Source organism: Prionailurus bengalensis, chromosome A2 (genome assembly GCF_016509475.1).
Source record: "Prionailurus bengalensis isolate Pbe53 chromosome A2, Fcat_Pben_1.1_paternal_pri, whole genome shotgun sequence".
Lineage (NCBI taxonomy): Eukaryota > Metazoa > Chordata > Mammalia > Carnivora > Felidae > Prionailurus > Prionailurus bengalensis.
Window position 1 is genome coordinate 22681202 of NC_057348.1, and position 26750 is coordinate 22707951.

Here is a 26750-nt window from a genome sequence, read left to right on the forward strand (position 1 = left end):
GAAGGAGGGGAATGTTATAAATCCTTGCTGGCTTGGAGATGGAGAAGGCCACATGCCAAGGAATGTGGACGGCCTTTGGGAGCTGAAAGTAATCCCAGGAGAGGAAATGGGGCCTCAGACCTATCACTGCAAGGCACTGCATTTGGCCAACAATGCAGTTCCTTGAAGAAGCATAGACGCAGTTTCTTCCCTAGAACTTCTGGATAAGAGCCCAGCTTGCTAACCTCATGATTTTGGTGAGACCCTTTGTGAGACCCTAAGGGGAGAACCCAGTTGAGCCCACCTAAGACTTCTGATCTACTAATCTGTGAGATAAATGTGGATGTTGTTTTAAGCTGCTCAGTTGTGGTTCCAGTAACAATAGAGAATAAATACAATGACAAAGAGAGAGGGCTGTCAGACGTAGTAGAAATTACTTTTAACCAACCTGCTGAACTTGGTAGATTCCATGTGTAAGACTTGCTTACTGAAGCCCTTGCAGCCTGAACACCTTCACTGCTGGCGACTCGAAGATACTCCTGTCCTCTTCTAATGCTGCTGGGTGAGCCGTTTGCTCCCAAACCTGCTGACAGGTAGTTTTATTGGCTATCATAATTACATATTTATCTGTGTGTAAGTATTTTGTCAACTGGGGATGTAAGAGTGGACATGAAGAGGTTGCTTCTTTCTACAAGATGAAGTTGAGTGCTTTGGGATGACTGGATAGGTAGGGAGTCCCTAGAAAATGTTCTGGAATTAGGTAGGGTGAAGTAACTGGAAGACCAGAAAAGCATGGTAAAGTTCTAGAAGGTTTCTCTAACTTGTTTGTTTCTGATAAAGAGTTCGAAACTAGGAATTACCCATGATGCATTAGGACGATGGCTTATGCAAGAATGCTGACGTAGCACTCTCACAGCAATGTCACGCCCAGAGGAAAGGCCTGGGCCTTACACCAGAAGAGTGGCAAGTGAAGGCACCTGACTTTAAGTTAAAATAAGGATTTTAAGCATTGGTTTTTGTTATATTTGGTGATTCCTCCCTTTGACTGATTTTTTTTTTTTTTTTTTTTTTTTGCTGACTAGCTAATACTTCTGATTATATCAGGTAAGACAGCCTCTGCTGTAATAGCAGGTGTGTATATGCACACACACATGCATATACGGTGCAGTAAGCAGCTTATAAGTCAAATCAGGAAGTATGATCACTTCAGGTTTTTGTATTTTTTTTGGGTGTGTGTGGAAAACACACACTCCTAGAAAAAAATGGTACCACCAATGATAGTTGTATTTGAGTTATAGAATTATAGGGATTTTGCTTGTGTATATTTTTGATAATACAAACATATAAAGGCAATAAAAGAAAATAATGATAATATAGTAAAAGCTCCTAGGGATCCTTCAAAGTCAGGATTCAAAAAAATCCCCTCCTTGAAGTTTTCCTGGATTCACAGGAAGGTCTTTTTTTTTTTTTTTTTTTTGTAACATTTAGTGTTGAGAGAGAGAGAGAGAGAGAGAGAGAACACAAGCAGGGAGGGGCAGAGAGAGGGAGACACAGAATCCAAAGCAGACTACAGGCTCTGAGCTGTCAGCACAGAGCCGGACATGGGGCTTGAACTCATAAATTGTGAGCTCATGACCTGAGCTGGAGTCGGATGCTTAACTGACTGAGCCAGCCAGGCATCCTGGAAGCTCATTTTTTTTATGCTCCTGTAGACCCTTACTTGTACTTTTGGTTTCACACTTAATTAGTTCTGATATTTAGCATGGTCAGTTGTACTTTTCCCTCTCATTTGAGAGCAGGAATCATGATGTATAAATATCCATATTCCATAACACCAAGCCCATTTCCCACCACGTAGGAGATAGTCATCAAATGAGCAAGTGAAGCGTGTTCTAGTATAGTCACAAATACATGAGAAAGTTAAAAACAAAAATGAAACAAAGTGCTCTCTTAGTGTCCATTGGTAAGCAGCTTTAAAATCATACTTGGTTGGACCTGTATAATCCAGATTGTGTGTTTTAGCATCTTATATAATCAAAAAGCAAAGGCCACACACCCAGGCCTTGAGCAGAGCCTTTCTGGGCAAAATGAGAACAGCTTTATGAACAACAAAGGCACACTTAGTACCAGGTGTGCAGGCGCCACACCAGATGTTTGCCAGGCTCTGGAAGAATCTATGTGTGGGATGTTCCCTTGACATCCCCCTCCTGTTCTACATCTAGACTCCCTGTGCACAAGCCCCCTGGGTGTAGAGGGCAGCATTTGTGAAGCGTTTTCTGGTTTGTGTCTCCTGAAAGCCGAGCGGGCTGTGTCCTGATTTTGTTAGTGTGATTGCTGAGAATGGAGTGGTCTATTAACAGGCAGTGGTCACTGCTGCCTGACGGATCTGCTTCTTGCCACATTAGTGTCATGGTGATGGATTAGCAGAATCTCCAAAGTGAAAAGGCATGTTTCCACAAACATTTTGTATAAACATAAATTCACATGCAAACATTACTCATTTTCCTCTTAATTTTTTATCTATCATCCTTTAGTTTCCCATGCATCTTTCAGCACACATGTGGCTCTCACTGGAGGGCTTTGATAAGTGAGTCGGGGATGGCCAGGGGAACCCTGGTGCTGTCTTTAGGCCCCTGTTTACAGACTTTTCCCTCTGCTTCTGTGTTGCTTGCAGGAGGGGAGAAAAAGGGCAAAACCCCCAAGGACAAACAACCTCATTGAACGGCTTAGAAAGCTCTGGGAGGGATTTCTTTTTACTAGAAAGGCAAGTCTGTGTAGTGATTTGAAAACTCCCTGCCATGGAGGGTTCAGGGAAGGGGAGGTGATGGAGATGAACAGGCAGAGCACAGACACTTTTTAGGGCAATGAAAATGCTGTCTATGATACAATTGTAGATTTATGTCACTACACTTCTGTCCAGACCCATGGAATGTACACCACCAAGAAGATGGGAACAGCACTTGTCATGGTAAGCATTGTGTAATGTATAGAATTGTTAAATCACTATGTTGCACATCTGAAACTAGCATAAACTGTGTTAACTATATACTTAAGTTTCTAAAAAAGTTGAAACAGAGGGGGACCTAGGTGGCTCATTCGGTTGAGTGTCCGACTCGGCCTAGGTCATGATCTCACGGTTTGTGAGTTCAAGCCCCACATTGGGCTCTCTGCTGTCAGCACAGAGCCTGCTTGAGATCCTCTGTCCCCGTCTCTCTGCCCTCCCCCCCCTTCTCTCTTTCTCTCTTTCAAAAATAAATAAACTTAGAAACAAAGTTGAAATAGAAAAAAAAAAGAGTGAACCTTAAGGTAAACTATGGACTTTGGGTGATTATGGTGGGTCCTTATAGGTTCATTCTTGGCAAAAAATATCCTATTTTGGGTGTAGATAATGGAGGTGGCTATGTGTGTGGTGGGGCAGGGGGCATAGGAGAACTCTCTGTACCTTCCTCTCAATTTTGTTGTAAACCTAAAACTGCTCTTTAAAAAAAAAAGGAAGTCTCCTTTCTTGATAAAAACCCTCAAGAAAGTAGGGATAGAAGGGTTATACCTTGAGATCATAAAAGCCATATATGGAAGACCCAACGCTAGTATCATCCTCAATGGGGAAAAACTGAAAGCTTTCCCCCTAAGGTCAGGAACAAGACAGGGATGTCCACTCTTGCTGCTGTTAATTCAACACAGTATTGGAAGTCTTAGCCTCAGCAATCAGACAACACAATGAAATAAAAGGCATCTAAATCAGCCAGGAGGAGGTCAAACTTGTACTCTTCGCAGATGACATAATACTCAATGTGGAAAACCCACAAGATTCCACCAAAAAACTGCTAGAACTGATTCATGAATTCAGCAAAGTTGCAGAATATAAAATCAATGCACAGAAATCGGTTGCATTCCTATACATCAGCAAAGAAACAACAGAAAGAGAAATCAAGGAATCGATCCAGTTTGCAATTGCGCCAAAACCCATAAAATACCTAGGAATAAATCTAACGAAAGAGGTGAAAAAGCTACACACTGAAAACTATAGAAAGCTTATGAAAGAAACTGCAGAGGACACAAAAAGATGTTGAAATATGTCATGCTCCTGGATAGGAAGAACAAATATTGTTAAAATGCCAATACTACCCAAAGCAATCTACATATTCACTGCAATCCCTATCAAAATAACACGAGTATTCTTCACAGAGTTAGAATAAACAATCCTAAATTTTTTTTTAATGTTTATTTATTTCTGAGACAGAGAGAGAGAGACAGAGCATGAGTGGGGGAGGGGCAGAGAGAGAGGGAGACACAGAATCCAAAGCAGGCTCCAGGCTCTGAGCTGTCAGCACAGAGCCCGATGCGGGGCTCGAACCCACAAACCATGAGATCATGACCTGAGCTGAAGTCGGTCACTTAACCGACTGAGCCACCCAGGCGCCCCAACAATCCTAAAATTTATATGGAACCAGAAAAGACCCCGAATAACTAAAGCAATCTTGAAAAAGAAAACCAAAGCTGGAGGTATCACAATCTTGGACTTCAAGATGTATTACAAAGCTGTAATCATCAAGACAGTATGGTACTGGCACAAGAACAGACACTCAGATCAATGGAACAGAATAGAGAATCCAGAAATGGACCCACAAACGTATAGCCAACTAATCTTTGACAAAGCAGGAAAGAATATCCAATGGAATAAAGACAGTCTCTTCAGCAAGTGGTGCTGGGAAAACTGGACAGCGACATGCAGAAAAATGAACCTGGACCACTTTCTTACACCACACACAAAAATAGACTCAAAATGGATGAAAGACCTCAGTGTAAGATAGGAAGCCATCAAAATCCTCGAGGAGAAAGCAGGCAAAACCTCTTTGATCTTGGCCGCAGCAACTTCTTACTCAACACGAGGGAAGGCAAGGGAAACAATAGCAAAAATGAGCTATTGGGACCTCATCAAAATAAAAAGCTTTTGCACAGCGAAGGAAACAATCAGCAAAACAAAAAGGCAACCAACTGAATGGGAGAAGATATTTGCAAATGACATATCAGATAAAGGGGTAGTATCCAAAATCTATAAAGAACTTATCAAACTCAACACCCAAAAAACAATACAGTGAAGAAATGGGCAAACGACCTGAATAGAAGACATCCAGATGGCCAACCGATGCATGAAAAAATGCCCAACATCAGTCATCATCCGGGAAATACAAATCAAAACCACCATGAGATACCAGCTCACACCTGTCAGAATGGCTAACATTAACAACTCCGGCAACAACAGATGTTGGCAAGGATGTGGAGAAAGAGGATCTCTTTTGCACTGCTGGTGGGAATGCAAACTGGTGCAGCCACTCTGGAAAACAGTGTGGAGGTTCCTCAAAAAATTAAAAATAGAACTACCCTATGGCCCAGCAATTGCACTACCAGGCATTTATCCAAGGGATACAGGTGTACTGTTTTGAAGGGACACATGCACCCCAATGTTTACAGCAGCACTATCAACAATAGCCAAAGTATGGAAAGAGCCCAAATGTCCATCGATGGATGAATGGATAAGGAAGATGTGGTATATATATACAACGGAGTATTACCCGGCAATCAAAAAGAATGAAATCTTGCCGTTTGCAACTACGTGGATGGAACTGGAGGGTATTATGCTAAGTGAAATTAGTCAGTCAGAGAAAGACAAAAATCATATGACTTCACTCATATGAGGACTTTAAGAGACCAAAGAGATGAACATAAGGGAAGGGAAACAAAAATAATATAAAAACAGGGAGGGGGACAAAACAGAAGAGACTCATAAATATGGAGAACAAACTGAGGGTTGCTGGAGGGGTTGTGGGAGGGGGTATGGGCTAAATGGGTAAGGGGCACTAAGGAATCTACTCCTGAAATCATTGTTGCACCATATGCTAATTTGGATGTAAATTAAAAAAATAAAATTAAAATTAAAAAAATTTTAATGAAGTCTTTTTTTTATTTTGAAAAAAATTTTTTAATGTTTATTTTTAAGAGAGAGAGAGAGAGAGAGAGTGAGCAAGCAGGGGAGGGGCAGAGAGAGAGGGAGACACAGAATCTGAAGCAGGCTCCAGGCTCTGAGCTGTCAGCACAGAGCCCATGCGGGGCTTGAACCCACAAGCTATGAGATCATGACCTGAGCCGAAGTCAGACACTTAACCGACTGAGCCACCCAGGTGCCCCCAAAATGAAGGTTTTTTTGAAAAATTTTTATTTTATTTTGGTATTGAGGTAGAATCGACATACTAGTTTCTGGTATACAATATCATGATTCACTATCTGTATGTACTGCTAAATGATCACTACAGTAAATCCAGTTACTATCCATCATTGTACATAATGACAACATTTTTTCTTGTGATAAGAACTTTTAAAATTTAGTGTCTCAGCAACTTGCACATATGCAATATTGTATTATTAACTATAGTCACCATGCTGTACAGATACCCACATGACTTATTTATTCTGTAACGGGGATTCTGTACCTTTTGACCTCCTTTACCATTTTGCACACTCCACTCCCCCCTGAAAATAAAGTCTTTGAAAACACTTCCCTGCTGTCTTTTCCTTTTTTGCTGAAAAATTAAATGGCTGCTCCTTATGTTGCCTCCCAACATCTAGAAAAACCAAATCAAGAATGAACGCTTTCTCCCACCGAAGCTAGACTCAACATCCTAGATAGCTGAATGATGATGTGTTGCCAGGGATCGGAACCAAAACATTCTTTCCATGACAACATTCCATTACGAATTTTATAAAATGCACTTTGCTGGAGATAAGGTTTGTCTCCCTGAGACCTGCCCAATAGGCCAACAAACCTGATAGACTCAGAGTCCTAAAAGAATGGATGCTATTGGGAGAAGGGCCGAGGCTAGTCACTTACGAAATATTAGGGGCCTGGCCAGTTGACTGGAAAGAGGGGACACACACCAATGATGACCCCTTCTCTATGTCTGTGGAGTCCTGTTTTCATTTACTACTTGGTCTATAGATGCCCATCTGTTGGTTTTGCCTGCCCAATATCCCTTCTTCTTTCTGGTGGCTGCTCTCTGATTTTCCTTGGGAAGGCTCTGTTTACCACTCTTAGCTTTAGGTTTGGATGAAGTTGACTTCACCTCTGACCTCCGGGGTGGGCGTGTGAGCCAGGTCTGGCAAGGAGGACCACACTCTGTTCCAGGCTAGTATAGAGATGGGTGTCTGACTCCATCAGTGGATGTTCAATTATTATGCATTGGATGACTTAAGCTTTCTTCCTTCTATACAGGGAGGACTTTCTTGGTTGCATCATATAAAAATCTCCCTAGCAACCTTCCTTTCATTACACTTAATATTTGTCTCTTTTGTTGTGGTGGTTGTTCAATATTAGAGAATTTGTAATGCAGTTGAGTTAACACACACAATACCGTAGCAGCCTGCGGGGGGGTTAAAGATAGTTAGCCAGCTGGGAGAAGAATTCATTGTCTAGCTTAATATTCAGAGAAATGTAAAGGCAGGGTGCTTCTGGTAGTTGAGCATTCTAAGATAAATGGACCTTATAAGAAATGAGACTTGCAAACTCAAGTCCAGCGGATTTCTTCAACCAGATCTGGTTAGCTGTAAACATCATTAGCTTAAAATGTTTTCTCCTACCCCTGTTGCCTGTGATAAGATAGGCCTCTTAAAAGGAAAAGTGCTGTTCTTTCACATTTTAACTCCTTCTGGGGGTGTGAAAGCCAGCTGAAATCAGGCTTCCTGCAAGCTACATTAAGCTCATGTTCCTCTGGGCCAGAAGGGAAATTGTGATGTCTCTTCCAGGTTTAGAGGTTCTAAAGGCGAGGCAACTTTCTTCCCCATATCAGGTCTTCTAGAACAAAAGATGAGCAGATCTAAATCAGTCTATTTGTATGCCAGTTTGAAGACATTTTTTTGCTATCTCCCCGACTCTCTCCCCCCACCCACATTACCTTCTTGATGTCCAAGATCAAGATTTGCGAAATTTGGATGTTAAATACGAATCTGATGTTATGTTCAGAGATGATGATTATTGCAGTGAGTTCTTTGGTGGTTTTCTCAAACCATTGTTTAAATTGCCAGAAAACACTTTGGAACAGCTGACCAAGTGTTTTTAAGTCAATACATTATGAAAAAAAAATGTTTTTAAAGGAAAATAGTGGTGGCGATGATGCAAACTCTTGTTGATTTTAAAAAGACTACAGTTTAGAAATTTAATGGTCAGTTGGACCTTATGTGGATCTCGGTTTTAACAAATAACTGCAAAATACATTTTGGGGACACATGGGGAAATTCTGAATATGGTCTAAGTATTCCATGATATTAAGAAATTATATTGAATTTTGTTAAGTGTGAAAATAGTTTTGTGGTTATGTAAGAAGGTGTCCTCATTTTCTTAGAAATGCATGCTGAAGGAAAGGGGGCACCTGGGTGGCTCAATCAGTTGAGATCTGACTCTTGTTTTCAGCTCAGGTCATGATCCCAGGGTCCTAGGATTGGGCCCCACATTGGGCTCCACACTGAGCATGGAGCCTGCTTGAGAGTCTCTCTCTCTCCCTCCCTCTGCTCCTCTCCCCTACTCACACTCCCTCTTACTAAAAAAAAAAAAAAAAAAAAAAAAAAAATGCATGCTGAAGTATTTGGGGATAAAATCTCACAATGTTTAATTTCTTTTTTAAAAGATGAAGCAAATATGGCAAAATGTTTGTTAAATCTAGGTTATGGTTATACAAGGTTCACTAAAGAATTCTCTATTTTTATGTGTGTTTGAAATATAATACAAAGGCTTTTTTTAAAGGACAAATAAATTTTCTGTGGGTTCCTTTTCTGCATGTATTTTAAGAAACCAATATGAGCACCATCTCTGATGGAAACTGTAGAATAAAACTCCAAATATAAGTTAGGTAAATTTAAATGACTTTAAAAGATATTCTCTGCTGTTGGAATATAAAATTATGCAGCATTTATAAGTAAAAGTTCATGAAGCTCTCTTAATTCATCCGTATTCTGTGGGTGGGTGGGGATAAATGAATAATAAAAGCATTGCCTGTTGAAGGAATAAAATTTCAACTCATAAATTGAACTTCATGAAAATTATTTAAAGTACTTGTAAGTATAATAGGTTCACCAGAAATAGTTCTCATTTGCATGATAACATTTCCTATAAATGAGTAGAAAGTAATATACCGTCATTGTAAAAAACACAGATAATCCATAAAAAGGAAAAAAATCTCCCATAATATCACTCCCTGTTATAAATATGTTGACATATTTTTATCCAGCACTTTTTCAGAGCATAGGTTTGTATCCATTTTTTTCTTTACTTTCTTCCCTCCCTTTCTTACTGATCTTTTTCCCTCTCCCTCCCTCCATTTGTCCAGACCACCATTAGACATGGAAACAACACCAGAAACAGGACAAGTGGCTACACCCAAGAGTGGAAAACCCACTGTGACAAGAGCACTCCACTCCTAGAGTAAAGTTGTCTTCACTTTGGTAACTTAGGGTATTTTAAAGATAAGTTTTTAAGAATTCTTACACCTAAGAGTGATTAGTCCTTTGTCTGAAAGATAGTTACAAATATTTCCCGCCCGCATCTTCTGGTTGTCATTTTTAAATGTTTCACAACTCTATTATTGCAGTGGATCACATTTATGAAGATTTCATAAGGTTACAAACAGTCATAGTACAAAAAGACAGTTACTACAATGCAAGGTAGTCCATCAGTGTCTCTTGAAAATTGGGCAACAATATTATACAGAGAAATCTAATAATCATGATTTTTTTTCATTGAGGCATAATTTACACACAATAAAATGCACGGATTTTAGGTGTTTAGTTTTATGAGTTTTGGTAGTAGTATTGTGCAGACAACACCCAAAACAAAATGTGGCATATTTGCTTCACCCCTCAAAGTATCTTTGTGCCCTTTCTGGAAAATTATCAATGCCTTCCAACTGGGCAAGTGTTTATGGGTTTGTCACCATTGACTGGTTTTTATTTGCTTTTGGACTTCACAGAGAGTATATACACTCTTTTGTACCCAGCTTTTTTCACTCAAGTATATTTTTGAGGTTCACTCACGTTGCTTGTAGCATGTATTAGTAATTTGAAATTACTAATGAAAGTAATACTTTCAGTGCTGAGTAGTATTTCAGTATTTTGAATATAGTACTACTTGTGTATCGAATAACCTATTAACACACTTGGGCTGTTTTCAGTTCCAGGCCAGGAGCATTCGTGTATAACTTGTAGGCATGTGTTTCCATTTTTCGTGAGTGAGTACCTAGGAATTTCTAGGTTTATAGGGAAGGCTTGTGTGAATAAGAAATTGTTCAGGCATTTTCCAAAATCATTGTACTCTTTTGCAGTCCCATCGGTAATATAGGAGAGCTCCAGCTGCACCATGTACTCACCAACACTTGGTACTTCTGGATTTTCAATTTTAACTATTCTAGTGGGTGTGTGGTGTTCTCATTGTGGGTTCAAATTTGCATTTCCCTTTGGATAATGATGATGAGCATTAGTTCGTATGTTTTCTTTGCCATCCATAAGTCATCATTTGTAAAATGTCTGCTCAAATCTTTTGTCCATTTGTAAATAGTGTATCTTCTTAATAATGAGTGGTAGAAATTCTTTGCATATTCTAGATGTTTTTGTTAGATATTGTCTTCTCTTGTCTTGTCTTGCAAACAGTAGGTGTTTTTAATTTTGATGAAGTCCAGACCATCATCTTTTTCTTTTTTGGTTAGTGTTCATTGTGTGCATAATCTTTGCCTATACCAGGGTAATAAAGCTTTTTGTTATATTCTAGAAATTTTAGTTTTAGCCTTTAGGCTTGTATCTATAAACCACTTGAGTTGGTCTTGTATACAATGGGATGCAAGGGCTGAGGCTCATTTTTTTACATATGGATTCCAGTTGTGCAAGGGACTCTTCTTTTCCCCGTTGAATTACCTTGGAATCTTTGTTGAAAGTCAATTGACCTTGTAACTATAGGTCTATTTCCAGACTCTCTATTTATTCTACTTATCTTTATGTCTACACCCATACCAATATAGCATTGTCTTGATACTGTACCTTTATAATAAATTTTAAAGTTGGATCATAAAAGTCCTCTATCTTTGTTCTTCTTTTTCACATTTTATCTAGTATAAGTTCTTTTTGTTTGCATTTTTAAAATCAGCTTTTCAACTTCTGTTAAAATGTCTTCTGGGATTTTGGTTGGGCCTAGAGATCAGTTTTGGGAAAATGGACATTTAGTTACATTTATTAAGCTTTCCTTAATTTCTTGCAAGAATTTTTTGTTGTTCTTAGTATAGAGACTTTACACATCTTAGATTTATTATTAGTTGTTTGTGTTATTTTTTTTAATGTTTATTTATTTTTGAGGGAGAGAGAGAATAAGGGGTGGAGGGGTAGAGAGAGAAGGAGACACAGAATCCAAAGCAGGCTCCAGGCTCTGAGCTGTCAGCACAGAGCCCGACGTGGGGCTCTAACTCACAGAGTGAGAGATCATGACCTGAGCCGAAGTCAGACGCTTAACTGACTGAGCCACCCAGGCACCCCTGTTGTTTGTGTTATTTTTAAAAATTTCATTCTGAATTGTTTGCTACTAATATACAGAAATGCAGTTTATTCTTATATATTGATTTTGTATTTGTGACCTTGCTAAGTTCACTTATTAGTTTTGGAATTTTTTATTATATACATATATATATTATCTACAATATATCTATATTATCTATAGATAGACATATCTGTAACATATCTATATTATCTATAGATACATATCTATAATATATCTATATTATCTATATATTATATATATTAGATTCTATAGGGTTTTATATGTATATAACCAATTTATATGCAAATCATGAAAATTTTACTTTAAAGAAGTAAAATATTCCAATATTTTTCTTGCCTTATTGCATTGGTTAAGAATTCCAGTACAGTGTTAAATAGAAATGATGATAGTGAACATCCTTGCCTATTCCCATTTGGAAGGGGAAAGCATTCAATGTTTCACCATTAATATGTTATCTGTAGTTGGTGGTTTTTTAATTTTTTTTAATGTTTCAAGTTTTAATTTCAATTCTAGTTAGTGAACATATAGTATAATATTAGCTTTATGAATATAATTTAGTTATTCATCACACATAACACCCAATGTTCATCATAACAAGTGCCCTCTGTAATACCCATCACCCATTTAGCCCATCCCCCTGCCCACCTTACCTACCTATAGTTGTTTTTGGTGAATGACCTTTATCATGCCTATATATATGTCATATATAAATGCCATATACATATGCCCATATGATGCCCTATAAACATCTGCAGTGTTTCTGCTCCTTTGGCCTTTACTTGTATTTTATAGGCTCCAGACTACATCTGTCTTTAAATTTTGATGAAAATGAAGTTTGTGGATTTTAAAAAATCTTTGTTGCTTTTTATATGATTTCTCTGAGAAAGTAAAAAAGGCTGAATTGATATAGCCATGTTCCTACCCAAAGTCTGTTTTCTCTGTGGGTCCAAACACCCTGCATGGTTTCACAGAAACTGATTATAATAAAGTACATAACCATCTGTTATTGTAAATGTGACTTTTGGGTCTCAGTTTTTACAATGAGTCTGTAAATAAGCCCTGGAAGAATGACTTATAAGATAAGATGTAAACATAATAAACCTTGACAATGTAAAAATTGTTATATATATATATATGTTTCTCAAATATTCGTATTTGAAGAGGAGAAAGTGTATAAGGGAGGGTGAATACGTGAATTTGAAAGTCGTCTCTCATTGTGGTGAGTCCAAGGATACTGGGTAAAGCAGCATTGGAGGGTCAAGTTAATAAACTCATCAGACAGTAAACTACGCCAGGACACAGACTGCTTCATACGCCCTCAAATCCTTGGCATTTAAAGTCTCAGCTGCATGTTAAGGGCGCTGTAAAAATGGCTAAGCTGATGACTAAACAGATAAAAAAGTTGAAATACAGATATACTATTTAAAGTTCCAATGATAGGGGCGCCTGGGTGGCTCGGTCTGTTAAGTGTCCGACTTCAGCTCAGGTCATGATCTCACAGCTCATGAGTTCGAGCCCGCATCGGGCTCTGTGCTGACAGCTTGGAGCCTGGAGCCAGCTTTGGATTCTGTGACTCCCTCTCTCTCTCTCTGCCCCTCCCCTGCTCATGCTCTGTCTCTCAAAAAATAAATGTTAAAAAATTAAAATAAAGTATATGTATATATATATATATATATATTTAAGTGTTTCTGTACTGGTTGAAATATTTTAAAAACTATGTTTGCACATTGCTTCTATCATTTAAAAGAAACGATTAAAGAAAAAAGGGAGAGAAAAATGCCAAAGCAGTTTCACTGCTAATAAATACTTTCAAGAGCTTTTTTTTTTTTTGTTTATGTTTTCATTGGTAGTTAATATTCTAAGGCATTGGATTGTTACACAAATGTTTATGAGTTATTCTTTTTTATCATGGGATTTTTTTGGTAATTAAGATTGTCTTCAGCATCATTTTTTTAAATGTTTATTTTGAGAGGAAAGAGAGCGAGTGAGAGTGAGAGAGAGCGAGAGCACACACACAAGTGGGGGAGAGGCAGAGACTGAGGGAGATAGAGAATCCCAAGCAGGCTCCACACAGAGTGTTGGGCTCAATCTCACCAACCCTGAGATGGCCTGAGCAGAAATAAGAGTAGGACGCTTAACTGACTGAGCCACCAGGTCCCCCCTTCACCATCATTTTTAAAACCAGCATAATATTACAGGAATCAACCATGATTTATTTAATCAATACCCAATTTTTAGACATTTCAGTGATTTCCTGTTTTTTCTATCAGATAATATTCTGACACATATTCTTATAGCTAAATATTTTTGTGTTCGTGAATTATTTCTCTAAGATAAATTCTTAAGATTAAAATGTGCAAAGGTTCACAAAATTTTGACTAATTGATATTGTTGCTTTAATTTATGTCAAAAATGCTTTAATTTATGCTTCAATTTATGACAAAAAATTTTGTCAGATGAGTTTTAATTATACAAGTTAGTTTGAGATTAGGCCCCATGGTCCTTAACTTAAAACATTTCTCCTTAACTATGTGAATACTGAGCTCTACTATGGAAATGACTCTGTTTATTTGACAACTTAGAATATTTGAATTAATTGGGCTATTTTCATGGGATGAGGGATCAACCCCTCCCCAACTCATGTTATAGAAAATGTTTAGATGCAAAATCATGACTGAATGAAATTGTTATCCAATGAAGGGACCTTGAAACTGTCTAAATGGTCGGAGGATTTAGAGTTCTATGTTCACAACAGGAAGTTACTGCCAGCTCTAGTCCGTGAGAGAGACAGAACTATAGACACTGAGCACTCAAAAACAGTGGTTAATTTCATCCACGCTTACATTTGCCTTCAGAATATGTGAATGTGTTTTTTAATTTTTCTTCAGTTTATTTATTTTGAGAAAGAGAAAGAGAGAGGGCCTGCGTATGTGAGCAGAGGAGGGGCAGAGAGAGAGGGAGAGAATCTCAAGCAGGCTCTGTGCAGAGCCCTACGTGGGGCTCTAACCTAAGAACCATAAGATCATGACCTGAGCCAAAACCAAGAGTTGGCTGCTCAACTGATTGAGCCACCGAGGTACCCCTGTGTGTGTGTTTAAATAGATCACTTACCAACCTAAATGCATTTTATCTATCCTATTTAAAAACCATTTTATTTTCCAAAGTGTAGCCTTACTGAATAGTGGGAGGAGTTATGGGCAGTGGGGAGGCTCACCTGGGCTGAGAAGTTGAGGGTGGATCATCCCCAAATTGGCTTCACGCACAGGTTTTTACAACATATATTTGAAACCTATTTCATGCAAACTTTCAAATATTATATTTATCTTTACTATAAAAGTTATGTAGCAGAAAACAATGCCCTTTTCTGATTATTGATATTCCTGGAATTTAAATACCTTATGTCCCTAAAACATGATCAGTAAAATAAATGTTATCACATGTAATAGAGATTTGCGTAATTGCAATTCAGCATTTCAAAACCAGTTGTTATCAGTGAAAACAACTCACTGAGGGGAAAGCACAAATGTACGCGCTGCCTTAGAGGTGGTGGGGTGGGGGTGGCACTGCCCATGCCACTTTACGGGCGGCACCTGCTGACGTGGTCATGTCCAGAGGACACGGATCACTTCCTCCACACAGGACTCAGCCCTGAGGATGGACCTTTCCTCCCCCTGATCGTTCATTAGCATTGATGGGTCTTCTTTTGCTGCCTTATCATGATGTTGAAAATAGGTGATCACGCACAAGGTGTCTTGGAATACCTGTGTTGTTCATATGCTTCCTGTATTAATACCTCCAGACATACTGGCTTCTACCCTCCATGTTTTTTGTAAAGATTCAAACAATACCGAATTGTTGAAATTAGAAAGTGAAATCTTTCACAGTGTCCCCATCCTGTTGTCTAGAGGTAACCAGCATTAACAGTTCAGCGTGTGACTTCCCAGTGTGTTCCATGCTTACATACTCAGAAGGTTTATAATGATATATCTATACCCATACTTATATCTATACCTATATTTATGTTTTTTAAAAAAACCAGAAATGGGTTTATACTACACACATTGTTCTATGACCTGGTTTTTTTCCCCTTTAATTTTTTTTAATGTTTATTTTGAGGGAGAGAGAGACAGAGTGCAAGAGGGGGAGGGGCAGAGAGAGAGAGGGAGATAGAGAATCTGAAGCAGGCTCCAGGCTCTCAGCTGTCAGCACAGAGCCCGACATGGGGCTTGAACTTACAGACTGTGAGAGCATGAGGTGAGCCGAAGTTGGACACCTAACAAACAGCCACCCAGGTGCCGCTTTGTTCCCATTTAATACTGCCAATTATCATGGACAGCTTGCCATGTGGGCATGTTAGTTCACAGAAGTCACCTTGTCCTTTCTAACGGCTTTATGAAATTCCATTATATGATGATTAATTTAACCAGTTCCTATTTGATGGACACTTAGAAACCTTGTAATTTCTTAAGGTATTCTCAAAGAAATGGATCCCACCCTGGAAGGACATTTTCTTATATCCCTAACCTCCAAAAGTCAGTCTATGCCCTCTCTGAAAACAGGCAACTTTAGATTCAGATAATTAGAGGTGCTCGCTTCGGCAGCACATATACTAGATTCAGATAATTAGAAGTGTGTCACGTGTGAACACTTCCCTTTTTTTCCTCCATTTTGCTCGAGGTTTGGGATGTAAAACAAAAGCAGAAGAGTAGCCATGGCGTGTGTTGCAACTGTTCCTTTAAGCGCTCCTTTTTCCACAGTAACATTCTTCTTTTGCCCAGAGAATGGTTGCTGAAAATCTGTGTCACTGCGTGTGCAAGTGTGGCTGTGTGAGTGTGAGGCCACCATTCCTGGGGATGAAGGTAGAAGTTGGTTTAAAGGGATCTGCTCAGGGGTGCCTGGGTGGCTCAGTCGGCTGAGCGGCCGACTTTGGCTCAGGTCATGATCTTGCGGTCCGTGAGTTCGAGCCCTGCGTCGGGCTCTGTGCTGATAGCTTAGAGCCCGGAGCCTGTTTCAGATTCTGTGTCTCCCTCTCTCTGACCCTCCCCTGTTCATGCTCTGTCTCTCCCTGTCTCAAAAGTAAATAAAACGTTAAAAAAAGGGATCCGCTCAATTGAATGCTAGAACTGCCTTACCTTAGACTGCTTTTTGCAAAGAAGACAACTGTAAGGTTAGGGTTATTGCATTCACACGCACACTTACACATGCAGTCACATACATGGACAAAAAAATCGCAATTATGAGCTCACACGGGGCGCCTGGGGGGCCCAGTCGGGTAAGTGTCTGACTCCGGCTCAGGTCATGACCTTGCGGTTTGGGAGTTTGAGCCCCGTGTCAGGCTCTGTGCTGACAGCTAGGAGCCTGGAGCCCGCTTCAGGTTCTGTGTCTCCCTCTCTCTGCCCCTCCCCAGCTCACACTCTGTCTCTCTCTCTCTCTCTCTTTCTCACAAAAATAAAACAAAAACAAACACAAAAACTCACACATACAATCACATACACATACAGGCACTCACACACAGTCACATAGATGACCCCCCCACATTCATACTTATACATTATATACTCATACCAAGACATATTCTGTATGAACAGGCATGTGTATATATACATTATTTACATACACATTCTGTGTGTATATACATTATATATAAAAACTATATTATGTATTGTACATGTTATATATAATGCATATATAATATATGCTATATATCATATAGTATAAACACACAGAATGTATATTTAATGTATGTGTGTGTGTGTGTGTGTGTATAGTATGTACATACACACATACACAGAATCACTTTAATCAATAAAAAGCTATGAGGGTTCGCAGTGTACTAGGGGGTGGGGTTGGGATGGGCAGGGAGGAGAGAGCTGGAGGAGCACCCAGCCTTGCAGGCTGAGTTCATGCCCCTGAGTAGGAGGAGTGGACCCCCTGCCTCTAACATCTGTGGGCCGACAGATCATGAGGTTCAGGGGAGCTGTTGCATGGCCCGCTGATTTTTCTGGGTCCTTCCCTTCTCAGAGTTGGGAATGGCTCTTAAATTGGGGCGGTTCCCACATCTTGATGCAAAGTCCCCCCCCCCCCCCGCCCATCTTTTGCCTTTTTCTTTGCTGTGGACTCGAGAGCCCTCCTTCTTTAGTGGGAGACTTAGAGATGTCTGAAAGGATCATCTAGTTTGGTTGAAGTCAGATGAAGTGGCCTTCACAGTCTACTCCATGGAAGGAACCTTGGCATAGTAAATGGACAGTATGTGAACAGACACTACCTTTCCCAAGGGCTGCATTTTAGACATATCCAAACTGCTCCTAAGAGCCAAGCACTCCTCTGTGCTCCCAGTGGTCCCCTTTGCACACATCCACACCCTGAGCAGCACTGTGGGGCTAGAAGTTAGGTCACTGTTGTATGGTAAATAGAATTTTGAAGGCAACAAATAAGTTTCTTTCCTGTGATTGTTTAAAATACAGCATTCTGTATGGTGTTTTCCCAGTGTCTTTAAACTTTTGAGAAATCTTCCTTATCTCCCCTCTTCTTTGTCCAACCAGCATCCTCCCACAGAGATGTGACTGAGGAATTCTAAGAAAAACAGTTTCCTTGATTCTCTCTTTCGTAGCAAATCTAGTGCTTATTAAAAGACTCTGTGTCTTTGGTGAGGTGGATGCTACAGCCTGAGGAAGAAGGAAACAGGTGGGACCCAAGGAGAAAGGAATTTCAAGCTGACATCCATTCTAGCCATTCAGCTGATGTTTATGGAGCCCTCATAATATCAAAGGCCTTGCTGAAGCCATTCCAGTCACAATGATGAAAAGTTGGACATGACCCACCCAATGGGCAGGCACAATGTAAACAAATAAATCACTCTATGGGTTAGTGATAACTGCTAGGAAGAAAAATGGAGAAAGGTAAAAGCACAGAGTCATACGGGTGTGTGTGCGAGTGTGCCTGTATATGTTTCTCTTTACCTGGAGGGTCAGGAAAGTTCTCCCCACAGAGGGGATGTTCGAACCGAAAGCTGAGTACAGTACAAAACAGCCCTGGGGCCATCTGGGGAAGAGTGGTCTAGGCAGAGGGCATAGCACATGCAGAGACTCAAAGTGGGATCAAGCTCAGCGTTTCCCAGGAATTCCAAGGAGATAGGCGGGAGCACAGTAAGCAGTGGGGAGAGGGAGGGAAAATGAGGCTTATGGAGACAGAAGTCAAGGGCCTTGGGGTCTTGGTTAAGAGTCTGCATGTTAATTTAAAACAGAAACCACTGGAGGATCTTGAGCAGGGAAATGCTTATGGTCTGATTTTTGTTTTTAAAAAGAGGGCTCTGGCTACTGTAGAAAGAAGGAATGTATTTGAAGGGGGGCGAGAGGAGAAGGGATGTCTTATTAGGGGTCAGTCACAGGAGTTTAGGGAGGAGATGATAGAGGTCTGGGCCAGGCAGTGTGGTGGGATGGAGAGATGTGTTCTGTGTGTGCAAGTGTGTGTGTGTGTGTGTGTGTGTGTGTGTGTGTGTCGGCGGGGGGGGTGATGGTGAGCTGGAAGCTGGTCTTCAGCCAAGGGCTGAAGGAGTATAGTTGCATAATACTCCATTGTGTAGATGTATGTTTAACTAATCGTGTACTAATAGCCAGTTGGGTTGTTTCTAGTCTTCTGCTCTTGGAGATAATACAGTAATGAAGAACTGTATATGGATGCAACTGACTAACTGTAAGATAAATTCCTACAAAAGGAATTGCTAGGTCAAAGGCTAAAGCATTTGTCATTCTGCACCTTCAGGGTGAAGCATTTTGTGTCCCTACCAGCAACATTACAGCCTTTCAGCAGGTGTCTGTTTCTGATCTAGAGCAATAGATCTTTACCCAGTTAGATCCAGCACCCTCTTTACCATCCTGATACGAAATTCTGAGACAATATCTCCTACTCAGTCGGAATTAAAAAAAAATCAATATGATGATTTATCTGATAATATCGAAGAGAAATAAAAGTAATTTATAATAAAACAAGAGATGTTTCACTGTGTGAAACACGCATGATTACACTGCAAGATGTTATAAAGTCATTAGAAGCTTGCACCTATATGCAGACTAACTGTGAATGCCACACTCAAGTGTTGACTGGTACAGATGTGCTCTGTTGGTGATTCAGGACCTGTGAGCACAGTTACCATTGCAGAAATGATTTTCCAAAATGGTAAAGCAAATACACACACACACCTCTGGCTAAGGTTCTAAACAAGACTGATGACAGCCTTCCCTTTATTTACACATCAGTTACATTTCTGGAAAATTTGGTGTTTGTTAAAACCATGCAAAAACTCCTTTGTATTTTTATATAAAATGAGTTTAGGTTCTAGATTAAGATAATGATGAGCAGGTTTTTTTCTTACCTGAATGTCCAGTGGGTCATTTCAAAGTCCTGTGGGACACAGGACAATTCTTCCTTGTGTGGGACTGTCTGCCCTCCATCTACTAAATGCCAACAGGATTCCAAGTCATTGTGACAAATGGAAAACTCCCAAATGTTCAGTATGCCCCTAGGGGCAATGTTCCTTCCTCCACCCAGAACTGCTGCTTTGGGGTCTCCTCTGGAGTCCATTCCATAGACCAGGACCAGGTGAACATTTCTAAAATTTTTCACCGTGTTTCATTTCTGTTCAAAGCCCTACAGCAGCTTGTTGTCATAGGACAAATACAGCATCCTCAGTTGAGGGGACAGAGTATGCAAGTCTGCCAGTGAAAAGTTTCATTTGGCTGGATTTAGTGCCTCAACTGAGAGCTGGGTGTTGAAATACAGGCTTTTGGGTGAAAATGGCAGGTGGGACCCAGTGCCTAATGCTGCACATGGTGCGTTGCAAGGTGCTCCTGGTTCCTTATTCTGATGTGGCACACAAACCCCAAATCTTTGTGACACTTCGAGCTCTGAATTTATTGGTAGCAGATAGTTTAAATATTTTTATTTTTGACAGAGTAAGAAATGTTTAGTGGGATTCATCTTAAACATATTGTGCATCATGCCGTTTAAGGTGGTCCATGTTATAATAAATAAAGTGATCCAAGGTTATAAATGTCAAGATGCCACCCTCCTGGGACTGTGATGCCCTGTGTGAGGGCTCCTCTCCTGGTTGCTCTCTAGTTGCCCAGAATGCGTGTGAAGTTTGCCCAGGTCAGGGTGACAGAGCATAAGGACTTTATAAAATGTCATTGTGACCTTGGTGCCCAAGTGGCCCTTAATATAGTCCAGCAGTCCAGGGGTTGCTTACATATGACTAAGTTGTATTATTTTGCTGTGCCTCAATTTTCCCATCAGTTAATAGGGATAACAATACTATAGATGCTATGGGTACTTTTTCTTCATATGCGCTGTAGTTGACCTCTTGTTAAAGCTTATAGTTATGCATTTATGATTTAAATGCATAAGGAGGAAAGCCTGTCTCCCTCGCTAGGGCATCCACTCTGTGAGGCAGGTGTCATTTGTTCTCTACTGGATCTCCAGCACATATCCCACCACACAGATGCTTGACAGTTCACTAGTTGAGTGAGGGAATGCGTGAAGGGCTATTATCATATAGATACCATATACTTAACGGACTGGTGCTTTACTGTTGAGGGCTAATATGCTTCCCTCCTACCCTCATTCACTCATTCATTTAGAAAGAAGGCTTCTGGGGTCTGGCAGGGAAATGATTTTCTTTCAGTCCCCCATTTGAGCAGCAAAGCCATCCGGACCACTTGCCCCGGGGTCAGGCCACGCTTGACTCAGTTTGGAACTGCTAGCACGCTTCCAATGACGGGAGGTGTGCACAGAAGCGGAGAATTCATTATAACCGGTTAGTCATCCGTGGAGTTTGTAGACGCTGCCCGTGGGCGGGACGCACCTGGCGTTTCCCAGGTGGGGCCTGTTCCCGGCGCCAAGCCACGGGTGGGAGCGCTACCGGCCCACAGGAGCCCTGGGTCTTCCCTCCCCACGCAGCCAACTCAGATCAAGCCCAGCATCTGCTGGGGTAACTCTCTCCTGGGGCCGCTGGGCCGGAGCACCGGCCTGGGTCCTCGCAGGGCACCCCAGGGCAGCAGCCGCAGCCCACACTCACTCGCTCCCCCGCCGCCCGAGGGCGCGGAGGCTGGAGGCAACCGGCGCGCAGGAGCGCACGGCCCGGGTTGCGGAGGCACGCAAACTAGGCGCGCCCGGGCGGTGGACGCACCGGAGACCCCGCGGCGTCGGGAGCGCGCGGCTCGCCAGGGGCCACTCGAGGTGCGCTCGGCGGGTCGAGGATGACTCAGCCTCCCTCGGGTCGGTGTTCCCTGGCGGTCGGCGCGAGGGCCCCCCAAAGTTCCCAGTCACAGCCCAGATGTCGCGCGCGGGCCGGGGGCTCCGACAGCTGGGTCCCGGTGGGAGCGGCCAGAGAGGCCGCGGGGGAGGCGGGGGGTCCTCCGGGCGCCCAGGGCTTCCCCGACTTTCTTTCGCCTCGCCCCTTCTTCGGCGCGCGGCCCGAAAGCACCTCCGGCCCAAGGGGTGGGGGTCGGCGTGGGGGAGCGGGTGGCCTCCCGGCCTCAGGAGAGTCTCGCCTTCCCGAAATCTAGGGGGTCCGCCGGTCACGAGGGACAGAGCGCCGCGGTGGCTTCCCCTCCCGGCCCTGAGAGTCCGGCCCCGCCGCCCGCCGCATTCGCGCGGACCCCGCGCTGCAGCGCGCTGGAGCGCCAGCGGCTCGGAAGCCCCAGCCCAGGCTCCGGGAGCCTCGGGGGCGGCCCCGCTGCGGCCGGAGCCCGAGCCCGCGCTCGCGCGCCAGCGCCGCCCTCCGCGCCCTCCCCTCTCAGGCTCCGCGGTCGGGGGAGCTGCCGCGGGCGGCCACGCAGGAGTGCCCTCGCCGGGACCCGCGGAGCCCCCAGTCCCGTCCCCACTCCACTCCGCCGCGGGCGACCCCGGCCGCCGCTGCGAGCCCCGGCGCCTTCCTCACTTTTGCCTCTGCGCCCGCCCCCACCCTCCGGAGAATCCTCTGAGGCGTCGCGGCACGAGACCCCGCCGCCCGGGACCCGGCCGCCCTCGAGCGTCCCCGACCCCCCCCCGCTGCTCGGGCCGCCGGGGTCGGGGGACGGCCCTGGGCCAGCCCGAGAGTCGCGCCCGCGGCGGCGGACTGCGGAGTTGTAAAGAACTCGGCGGCCGCAGTGGCCGGGCGGGGCAGGGCGCGCTCCGCCGCCGCCAAGGACACTGGAGTTTGCGAGTCCCCGCCCGCGCGGCGCCTCCCGCCCTCCCGCCGGGGCCCGCCGGACTCCCCGGGGCCGCCGAGGCGGGGCCGGGCGGCCGCCGAGCGAGAGGCGCGGCTCTCTCCCTCCTCCCCCCGCCTGCCTGCCTCTCCCCTCCCTTCCCTCCCTCCTCCCCGCCCTCCCCCACCCCCTGCTCCTTTTTCTGCTCCCCAAGTGAGCCCGGCGCGCGAGAGGCAGGCGGGGCGGCGCGGAGCAGGCAGCCCAGCGCGCTCGCCCACCGCCCGCTCGGCGCAGCTCCCCGCGGCCGCTCCTGTCGCCGCCGCCGGCGCGTCGGAGGGAGCCCAGCATGGCCGGGCCGGGCTCGCAGCGGCGCGCGTCCCGGGGGGCCTCGGCGCTCCTCGCCGCCGCGCTTCTCTACGCAGCGCTGGGGGCCGTGGTGCGCTCGGAGCAGCAGATCCCGCTCTCCGTGTAAGTGCCGGGTCGTGCGCCGCCCGGGGAGGGGACCCGGCCGCCCGCGACCCGCCGTGTCCAAGTTTGGGCGCCTGCAGGTGCGGCCGGGCAGGACCTGCCGCCGGCGTCGGCCTCGCCTTTCGCACCTGCCTTTCAGGACGGGCGTGGGGCGGCGAGGCTGGGGTGGGATGCTCTTGCCCCCTCGCTCGGGTCGGCGAGGGAGACCTGGAGAGGCTCACCTCAAGTGACACCTCCAACTTTGAAGCCTGTTTACCGAATCCAACTTCCACGGGCCGTTTATTTACTCCCTCTTTGCTATCTTGCCATCTCACTTCTTTTGGGGTGGGGGGATGGGTGGGTTTCTTCCGACTAGTATTTGCCAGGTGATCCCAGTTTGCGTGGTCCAGTTCTCGGGCAATTATTCACATAACCCCCAGTGATCTTTTTAGAGAGCTTGGGAGACTTTGCGCATTCTGAACTATGTGACCCCCCTCGGGCCCCCTCCTGCGTTGCGCTCTGCAGTTTGGTGCTGGCAGTTTCTACCCAGGCGCTTTTTCTATCTTTTTTTTTTTTTTTCTCCCCCTCCAATGTTATATCGCCCGGCTCCTTCAGCCACAGCTCCGTGTGTGCGTGCGTGTTGACTGTGACACGGGTGTTACATTTGCCCTTTCTCCCTGTAGGGTGAAGCTCTGGGCCTCGGCTTTTGGTGGGGAGATAAAATCCATTGCTGCTAAGTACTCTGGTTCCCAGCTTCTGCAAAAGGTAAGGTTTCTGTGGTGGCAGGAAGCGATGATTTTTTCCAGCACAGAAAATGGAGGCAGATTTAGTTTTCCAAACAAACGTGAACCCCGAGGAGCAGCATCAGTTATCAGAGGTGTCTCTGATCCCCTCGCTTCTTGGCAATGAAGTGTGCAATGACTTCTCCCCACCAACTGGTTATTTTTAGATGACACTTGATTCTAAACACAAAGAAAAGCGGGATACTCACTGGCACTGTCCTGGCTAGGGCTCAGAAACTGAGTGTTTTTGCATGGCTCTCCTTCCAGTGCCGGTATTGCTGTTACAGTGTGAGGGCAGATGCTTCTCTGGCCAAAAAATGCTAACTTCATCCAAGGGGCAGCATCAGCGCCTGTTTTACGATGTCTTTCACCTTGCCTGCGTTGGAGACTGGGGTTCGGCGTGTCTGAGAAAGACGCTGCACTATTGTTTGTCATCCCTGCGGTTGTACAATCCCATTATTCCCCAATCATCTAGACCCACGGCTGGGATGCATTACATCATTACAGATAAGGAGAATGAATGTGGTTATCTTTCCACTCAGCTGCACTGCCGGGTAATAACCTATGAGAGTAGTCCACAAACTTAAGAAATTGGTCTGCGTCCATATAATTCTGGAGAGTAATGAGAACGGAGAATTGATTATTAGGCTTTTATCAGAAGCTGCATCAATTTTAATTCAAACAGGCAGTATTATGCTTAAAATTACCTTGTGAAATGTATGGTCCTTTGCCCTCCTCTCCAAGGAAGAAAAAGGAAAAATATAGGCTGGGAAGGAGAGATTACAGGGGTTAAAAGAATTTCAAGTTAACAAATCAACAGGATTAATCCAAGTATTCTCTCAAAGATAGAAAATAAAAATTGGCCTTTAGGGGATAATTCTCTGAAAATGGGTACAAACAGCTTAAATTGTCAAGTTAACTTTTAAGCATTTTTAAATGTGCTTTTTGGGCCAATGTAACATATGTGTTATGCATGCTGCCTGGTAACCAAGTACGTATTTTATTTATGGCATTCCGCTTCAGAGAGTAGCGTTTTTGGGGACATTATATGAAACAGTTTGTCACATGAAATCCGAATATCGTAATAAGGCATCAGCCCACAATGGAATCAGGGAAGTTATTCTTAAAAATTGCCAATAGTCATATTCTTTGAAACCGTGAAAAAATTGTTTGCTCAACTCCGCTATTTGGGGAAGGAATCCATTGAATTATAGGCAGTTGATAAAAACTTGAGGCTACGATGTGCCTTTATGGAAGATGATCATTTACATTCCTGTGACCCACCTCTCCGTTTATAGGAATTGCGTCTTTGCTAGCATTCTTTCAACCTGGACCAGTCTGTATTCTGCTTTGGCATTTTGCCTGCGTGTCAGATGTTTTATGTGGAAAGTTTTGGACTGTTGCACTGCGTGTGTTGCATTGCTTGTGTATTTTCCTTATGCTTTTAAAGAAGAGAACGTTTTGTATAACTTTAAAGAAACATTTTTCATCTGCATGTTGTAGTGCGGTTGTACCAACTCTGAAAGTATCCCTTCAGAGCCTGTGAATGTTTTTTGTGTGTGTGTGTGTGTGTGTGTGTGTGTGTGTGTGTGTGCTTACATATCTTTTATCTCACGTTTTGTAGAAGCTCATGAGATACGCTTTTTCCTTCTCTCTGAAGTTAGCACAGGCACTCGCACTCACATACGTGCTGCACAAAAGCCCATCAGCCATATTATTGGCCACTCTATAATAGCAAATTGGAAACAGTCAAAATGCTTCTCTTACCTTCTCATCAGCATCCTTTCTGATATTGAATTCACAAGCCTAGCTCTGCTTTTGTCATGTTTGCAGCTTGACAATTGTGTAATTATATCCAGCTGTTTATGGCTTTGTTGTCATTTCTTGCTGTTGCCTGGCTTTTTGTAATCTGATGCGAGGGGAAGGTGGGGTGTTGCTTGCCATTGGGTTCCAGGGTGCGTACCTGCTCTTGCATTTGGAATGCAGGCATCTGCTGAGGAGTCCTGAGATACCTATGGCTTTGGCTTGATAGGCAAGGACTTTCATGAACGATGGGCAGGCATGACGGACAACTTGGGGGGCACTTTTGTAGGTACCTTTTGGTCATCTTGGCCCGTTACCTCCAAATATGACAGTGTTTTTTCAATTAGCAGAGAACATTGATTTTTGACAGTTCAGAGTATAGGAAGGTATAAGAAAGGTCTCAGGTGCTCAGAGTGTGGGAGGCATCAAATCGTTTGGAAAAGCAAGGAGACAATTGCCTTTCTCTTGCCTATTTTCGAGTTTCTGCCCATGTGCGTGAAGAAACACTCTTCCAGTCAGAACTCTATGCATCCTCCCATCACGTCACTTCATCCTTAATAATGAAGATACTTTCAAAATGAGTTTAAAAAAAAAAAAACTTGGCTGAAAAATGTGCGAACACTGTATTAAGGGTCTTCAAAGGTGACAATACCATGTTGCATAATGGACACTTTTGCATAATTACACTTTTAAGGCATGGACGTTTGAACTTGGTTTTCAGTTAAGTGGGTATACTGTATACCAGTGTATAATTTTACATGCTCTGTGTAGTTTCTCTAGTTGACGCTTCTTGTTGTGAATTAATGTAGTGTGTTCATTGTTAGAATGGGAGCTTAGTAATTTTTGCACTAGGGCAAAAACTTTACAAAACAGCTATTGTGAGTATAAGTTAAATAACAATTGGCCACTTATTTTAAGGTGTTTGGAGACTGGGAAAACTGCCATTTTGGTAAGGCTTTTATTAGATAATAT

At 43.2% G+C, this 26750-nt stretch overlaps 1 protein-coding gene across 2 annotated transcripts in view; it reads left to right on the forward strand.

The window, feature by feature from the left end:
- Window positions 1-22941: 22941 nt before the first annotated feature.
- The window catches only part of CACNA2D3 (calcium voltage-gated channel auxiliary subunit alpha2delta 3), an 860144-nt gene continuing 856335 nt past the window's right edge, over window positions 22942-26750 (forward strand). Inside the window, exons 1-2 of one of the 2 annotated variants that reach the window (XM_043587660.1) lie at window positions 22942-23214; window positions 23877-23958. In XM_043587660.1, the coding sequence (XP_043443595.1) occupies window positions 23093-23214; window positions 23877-23958 (204 nt within the window). In that variant the 5' untranslated portion in view covers window positions 22942-23092. The remainder of the gene's footprint in view (window positions 23215-23876; window positions 23959-26750) is intronic. The other variant, XM_043587659.1, reaches the window with a different exon arrangement.